Source organism: Brachypodium distachyon, chromosome 3 (genome assembly GCF_000005505.3).
Source record: "Brachypodium distachyon strain Bd21 chromosome 3, Brachypodium_distachyon_v3.0, whole genome shotgun sequence".
NCBI classification, from domain to species: domain Eukaryota; kingdom Viridiplantae; phylum Streptophyta; class Magnoliopsida; order Poales; family Poaceae; genus Brachypodium; species Brachypodium distachyon.
Window position 1 is genome coordinate 41,499,961 of NC_016133.3, and position 6,502 is coordinate 41,506,462.

Genomic DNA, 6,502 nt, shown 5'->3' on the forward strand with positions numbered 1-6,502 from the left:
CAAAAACTCATAAACGAATTTACGAGTACACAAACCCAAAATCTGTAAGATCGGGTACACTGAACCTATGGACCAAGGGCGCGTTCGGGAACAGTCCAGCCTCTCCAAACTCTTTCGATCCTGCTTCCCACCGCGACTCCACCATCCCGATCGAAGCAAGAAACGTTCGGCTCTGCTCCTGCGTTTGGCTGGGCGTAAAGCCCACTTTCGCTGGGCCGCCCTGCTAAGGGACAACGCTGATACTGCAAGACACAGGCGGATCTCGTTCTCGTGGGATACGACGAGCTCGAAACGTTTTCTTTCACTTGGCGGTGGCAGTATGGCTGTAATTTTGTGGTGCTCCGCATTTTGCCACTCCGGGAATCTCCAAAAGAGGTGCTCCGTGTTTTGTGAAGGAAATTGGGTTAGTTTCTTGGATTTTTTATGTTCGGTGTTGTTCCAGCGTGGATTTACTGGAAGCTGGGAGCCACAAGGTTGCCGAACACGCCCTAAAACTCTCTATCTCCGCGGCAATGCCCGTTGAGACACCCTCACAGCAGAGGAAAAATACAAATACCTTTATTCGAAACGGCATCGCAGCCTCCGCCATTGCGTTGCCAATCAAAACCAAATAATTGATATGAGCAAACACTTTCAGGTACTGTTAAGAGGAATCGAGGTTTCTGCCGCCTGGCAGCGCCAGCGAGGGGAACGAAAAATCTTCAGAGAAGAGCGGCGGCTGCTAGGTTTTCTGGCGACTTTTCTTATTTTTTTTCCTTTTCTTTTCTCGCTGTTCCAACGGCATGACCTGATCCAATCCAGAAGCAGCCCAGCCCAACGTCACGAACATTTGGATGCGCCACCTCCAATACCTTTCTCTGACTCCCCATTCCCACATTTCCGGTGCGCTCGCTCCTCGTCTTTCCCCTTCCCCGATCTCCCCACCGGCCCACCCCGTCCGCCCGCTCCACCTTCTCCCCCCGCGCCGCCGCCTCAGGTAACCATCCTCGCCTCCTGCCCTGGCAGCTCCAGAATCTTCTCGAGCCTTCCGCCATCCCCGCCCCTTCATTTCTCTGTATGCCTAGTTGTAGCCACAGTCTAAGGTTGCAACCTAGCGTACTTCGGATTCGACTCCCGTGCCGTCGCTTGCTCTAGATCTCTGGGTTTCTTAGCCATTTTTTTTCTGTAGATCTACGGGGTTATTCGTTCTATTTGTGCGGTTATGGAGGGCCTATACTCGCTCTGTTGTTTTGAAACCGAGTACTTGCTCTGTTATCAGTGTGCGTGAGCTGCTAAGTGTTCCATGGTTAGAGGCGAGATCGGGCGAACTGTAGTTTTCTGTACTAGTAATTTCATTGCAATGTTTTGCTCCAATAAATGGATTATGGATGTGCCTTTTGGTTGTTGGTGTATTGTCGGATGCTCTTCTACTTAGAAACTGCTCTTCTAGTTTGGTCGCACTGTGGCAGTATATTTCTATATGCAGTCATTCTAGTTCCTTGGGGTGGAATCGATGTTTACTAGCACCATTTGAGATGTGTATGGTCTAGATTACTGGAGGATGGAGGATTTTTGCATGACTAGGAAATTGCAATTACAATAGAACTTTCAGCTGTTTTTGTCCAGAGAACAGGTTCCTATCAAAACCACCATGAATGTAATTGTGCATTGTTTTGATAAAGAAAATGGTTCAATTGCAGGCATGTTCTAGGCCATTGGTGAGAATCTGTACTTCAATATGGCCGGGGCGCCGCGTGGTTCTTGTTGTCTGGCTCCCTTATTTTGGGCTGTGCTGTTGCTGATTGTGTCTCCAGGCAATGCATTCTACTTGCCTGGCAGCTATATGCATACCTACTCCGAAGGTGAGGAAATATGGGCAAAGGTTAATTCACTCACGTCCATTGAGACCGAGATGCCGTTCAGCTACTACAGTCTGCCCTACTGCCGTCCCCCTGGCGGCATCAAGAAGAGCGCCGAGAACCTGGGTGAGCTTCTCATGGGTGATCAGATTGACAACTCGCCCTACCGGTTCCGTGTGAATGTTAACGAGTCCCTGTACCTCTGCACAACGAAAGGGCTTAATGAGAATGATGCAAAGCTTCTCAAGCAGCGCTCCCGTGATCTTTACCAGGTCAACATGATGCTTGACAATCTGCCTGTCATGCGTTTTACTGAGCAGAATGGTGTCACGGTACAGTGGACTGGCTTTCCTGTGGGTTACACTCCAGCTGGTAGCACTGATGATTATATCATCAACCATTTGAAGTTTAAGGTCTTGGTCCATGAGTACGAGGGAACAAATGTGGAAATCATCGGCACTGGAGAAGAAGGATCTGCTGTCGTCTCAGAGGTTGATAAGAAGGGGATGTCTGGGTATCAGATTGTTGGTTTTGAGGTTGTGCCTTGCAGTGTGAAGCGTGACACCGAAGCTTTCTCTAAGCTTAACATGCATGATAAAATTGAACCTGTGAGCTGCCTGTTGGAGCTTCGGAAGTCTCAAGTGATCAGGCAACAGGAGAGAATCACATTTACTTATGATGTTGAGTTTGTGAAGAGCGACATCAGGTGGCCATCTAGGTGGGATGCTTATCTGAAGATGGAGGCTGGTGCCAATGTCCACTGGTTCTCTATAATGAACTCTCTCATGGTGATCTTGTTCTTGGCCGGGATTGTCTTTGTCATATTCCTGAGAACTGTAAGAAGGGACCTCACTAGGTATGAAGAGCTTGACAAGGAAGCACAAGCACAGATGAATGAGGAGCTATCTGGGTGGAAACTTGTGGTTGGAGATGTATTCAGAGAGCCAACTTGCGCCAAGCTGTTATGTATCATGATTGGTGATGGGGTTCAGATTCTGGGAATGGCAATTGTAACAATTGTCTTTTCCACACTTGGGTTCATGTCTCCAGCTTCAAGAGGAATGCTTCTTACTGGGATGATTATTCTCTACCTTTTCCTTGGCATTGTAGCTGGGTATGTCAGTGTTCGGCTATGGAGGACTATTAAGGGCACGTCCGAAGGATGGAGATCATTGTCCTGGTCAACTGCCTGCTTTTTCCCTGGCATCATGTTTATGGTCCTTACTATCTTAAACTTCGTGCTGTGGGGAAGCAAGAGCACCGGAGCTTTACCTATTTCGTTATTTTTCACCCTTCTGGCTCTGTGGTTCTGCATCTCTGTGCCGTTAACGCTTATTGGTGGCCTCCTTGGTACAAGAGCAGAGCAGATTGAATTCCCTGTTCGCACCAACCAGATTCCTAGAGAGATCCCTGCACGGAAATATCCATCATGGTTTCTCGTCCTTGGAGCAGGCACGCTGCCATTTGGAACCCTGTTTATTGAGCTGTTCTTCATTCTCTCGAGCATCTGGCTTGGAAGGTTCTACTATGTGTTTGGCTTCCTGCTGATTGTCCTGCTGCTCCTTGTCGTGGTTTGCGCTGAGGTGTCTGTTGTCCTAACATACATGAATCTGTGTGTCGAGGACTGGAGGTGGTGGTGGAAGGCTTTCTTTGCGTCGGGCTCTGTTGCTCTTTACGTATTCCTCTACTCCATCAACTACTTGGTCTTTGATCTCAGAAGCTTGAGTGGGCCTGTATCTGCAATGCTTTACATCGGCTACTCATTCCTCATGGCATTTGCAATCATGCTTGCCACTGGAACCATCGGCTTCTTGACATCATTCTACTTCGTGCACTATCTCTTCGCGTCTGTGAAGATCGATTGATCAGTGTTTGCTATTTTAGGTGGCCTTTTGGATTGTATTGCTTGAATGCGTGTGCAAGCTACTGAGGTGATTTTGATTAACTGCAGAAGTTCTTAAGTAGACGGGATGCAGTCTTCCCTAGTAAACTAGGTTCTTTTCTCCGTTCCAGTTGTTGTGAGCTTGTATCTGCTACAATTACTTTACACTAGGTACTGCGACCCAGATTTGTAAGTGCTAAGGAGCAGTGATATGTCTTTTCCTGTGTTTGTTGGATGAAGTTCTATCTGTGCGACTGGCAATGTTTTGGAGATAGTCCTAACGTGTGAAAAACACATGATTGCTATATGTTCGAGAAAGTTTTAATACCACTGAAAAAAAATTCTTTCGATTTCCTTTACAGATGTTACTTTCCCCCCTTAATCAATATCCCTTGAGAAAGAAAAACAATGACCGGACATGAGATGGTCTCCTGCTTTTATCACATCGACATGGAACGCCACATTTTCTTTGGAGGAAGCGTGTTTTCTGTAGCATTTTTTAGAAGAGACAGATAATAAGCAGTTGAATACGAATTGCCAGTGTATATAAACTAACACAACTCTGCAGAAGCTGTTCTTTTATTACAAACGCTGCTCATGTGATCAACTAGCGTCGGGATACAGTGCAGCAGTAGAGCAGGCGATAGAGAGACTGACATGAAAGATAACATAGCGTAGGCAGATCACTACGTACGTACTACACCGATTCGAACACAAATTCAGGGCGAGAAATGCAGAGAAAGCCGGCCGGCCGGGGGACCCTCACGCCGGCGAGCGCTTGACGTCCTTGCCCCAGAGCACGTGGCCGTAGGGCATGAGGTGGCACACGGGCGCGCCGCCGGGCTTGGTGGCGAGGAGCTGGAAGGACACGTGGTCCGGGTTCCACAGCGACGTGTCGGTGTGGCACACGGCGGCCAGCGTCACCTTGTCCCCGCCGTCCTCGCCGTCCATGTCGACGACGTAGGCCCTGGCCGGACCCGTGGTGTGGCACCGGTACACGGCGTACGGGTAGGGCTCGTCGTGGCAGGCCACGAAGACCGGCCCGCCCTCCACGGCCCGCACGGCCCGGACCGCGTACGTCTGGGCCGGCGCGCCGGCCCGCGGCACCCGGGACGTGAGCGGCCTGATGTCTCTGGTGCCCAGCGACGCCATGGCGCCTTCCACAAGGGCTTCCAGGGAAGCCGCGCAGAACTTGGACTCGCCCGTGATGGCGGGCGAGGCTTCGTCGTCGCAGGTGCTGAGGGTCGCTTCCATGCGGCGTGCCATGGCGGAGTCCGGGGCGACGCCGAGCGTGGCCAGGGCAGCCGGGAGGGAGCCGGGACTGAAGGGGATGGAGTCGGCCACGTGGCGCGGGAGGAGGCCGAGTGGGGCCGGGGAAGCCGGCGGGAAGTGGAAGCGGAGCCTCTCGCCGACGCGCACCGCCTCCTCGTGGAAGAACACCGTCGTCGTCTTGCCGTTGGCACCCGTCGCGGTTGACGCCTTCTTCTTGACGTAGGCGTACATGAAGGGCGAGGGCGCGGGCTTAGGCGGCTTAGGCTTGCCATTGCCGGCGGTGGCACTCGTCGTTTTGTAGGCGTACATGAACGGCGACGGCGGCGGAGCGGCGGCCCTGCGGCGGCGCTCTCCGGCTGCCTTCTTGTAGTCGTACCCGGAAGGCGCCATTTGCTTGCCGGTCCCGGCGCGTTTCTCCTCCTCCGAGGCGCTGTAGTCGTCGTAGTCGAAATCCCGCGCTGCTCCGACAGCGGCAGCGCGTTTGCCCGACGACGATAACGCTTGGTACTTGTAGCCGAACGGCGAGTCGCCTGCGAGGGAGGCGGCGCCATTGCCGGAGGGGCGCTTGTAGTCTTGGTAGTTGAAGGGGGGCTTGTTGGTCGCCTCCTCGTCCTCGGCTCCTCTGCTCACGAAGCCGCTCTCTGCACATGCAAATGCAACAAATCCATGAGATGAGATCAACATGGAAAGTTAAACAAGGAGGAAGATGATCGAGATCGGATGACAGACAGACCAGCAGCAGGTGCAGGGCGGAGGAGGCGAAGGATGGCGTCCGGCAAGGGCGAGTCCGGCAGCGCGGCGCGCCAGAACACCTCGGCCGTCGACTTCGCCGGCGCCGCCTGGCCCAGCGGCCATCCAGCCTGAAGGTACGCAAGTGTTAGCTGTTACTACCAGTGTCGAATTAATCGTACGCATGGTGATGGAATTAGTTGTGCCATTAGCGAAGATGGACAAAGCGTGTATAGCTCAGTGGCTAATTGTTTGATCATTACCGCGACTAAGCTGGCTGCGAGGAAGGCGAGGACGAGGAAGCGCGCCATGATGCACGCTAGCCGCTTGAGGAGAGGGGCGATCGAGAGCGTTGTACGTGTGTGGGAATGATGAGGCGATCAGGGCGGGATACTTATAGGCCTAGTCGCGGCTCGCCGAGAAATGGGTCCATCTTATATGGACTAACTAGAGGAGTACTACGCCTCAAATGTATTGTTTAAAAAGTTGTGAAAAATCGAAATTCTTAGCGGGTTAAAACTAGAAAATCCTAGCAACATCGTAAAAGAAGAAACATCCAATGTGCAAGAATGCTTAAAATGGGAGGGAGCCGAGCTCACTTGTTTGGAGGAGTAGATGTTCACATTCAGGACTGTGGCAAAATCTCGATATTTCGATTATTTTCGTGGGTTGTAAGTAATTAAACAACATGTATACATTTTTTTTCTAAAATATCCCAAAGCTGGTGTATCATGCATTCGAAAAGAAGGTTACGTAGCAAAAAGCCCCGAGTGATGTACAG

The 6,502-nt window shown here is 51.5% G+C and overlaps 2 protein-coding genes across 2 annotated transcripts; one reads left to right on the top strand and one right to left on the bottom strand.

Annotated features, from left to right (window-relative positions):
* Positions 1 to 815: 815 nt before the first annotated feature.
* On the top strand, positions 816 to 3,994 carry LOC100836055 (transmembrane 9 superfamily member 12). The gene is made up of 2 exons (XM_014901517.2): positions 816 to 976; positions 1,680 to 3,994. The coding sequence occupies exon 2, from the start codon at positions 1,718 to 1,720 to the stop codon at positions 3,701 to 3,703; it is 1,986 nt and encodes a 661-aa protein (XP_014757003.1). The 5' UTR covers positions 816 to 976; positions 1,680 to 1,717; the 3' UTR covers positions 3,704 to 3,994.
* A 249-nt stretch (positions 3,995 to 4,243) lies between these two features.
* On the bottom strand, positions 4,244 to 6,130 carry LOC100827283 (protein RAFTIN 1B). The gene is made up of 3 exons (XM_010236976.3): positions 5,985 to 6,130; positions 5,726 to 5,852; positions 4,244 to 5,633 (listed from the first exon to the last, which is right to left on the bottom strand). The coding sequence occupies exons 1-3, from the start codon at positions 6,030 to 6,032 to the stop codon at positions 4,483 to 4,485; spliced, it is 1,326 nt and encodes a 441-aa protein (XP_010235278.1). The 5' UTR covers positions 6,033 to 6,130; the 3' UTR covers positions 4,244 to 4,482.
* Between the last annotated feature and the right edge of the window lie 372 nt (positions 6,131 to 6,502).

Coding starts and splice junctions, on each gene's coding strand:
- LOC100827283 (XM_010236976.3), bottom strand. CDS start 6,032: ATGGCGCGCTTCCTCGTCCTCGCCTTCCTCGCAGCCAGCTTAGTCGCG. Junction 5,853..5,984: donor TCGCAGCCAGCTTAGTCGCG/GTAATGATCAAA, acceptor GCGTACCTTCAG/GCTGGATGGCCGCTGGGCCA. Junction 5,634..5,725: donor CCGCCCTGCACCTGCTGCTG/GTCTGTCTGTCA, acceptor TTGCATGTGCAG/AGAGCGGCTTCGTGAGCAGA.
- LOC100836055 (XM_014901517.2), top strand. CDS start 1,718: ATGGCCGGGGCGCCGCGTGGTTCTTGTTGTCTGGCTCCCTTATTTTGG.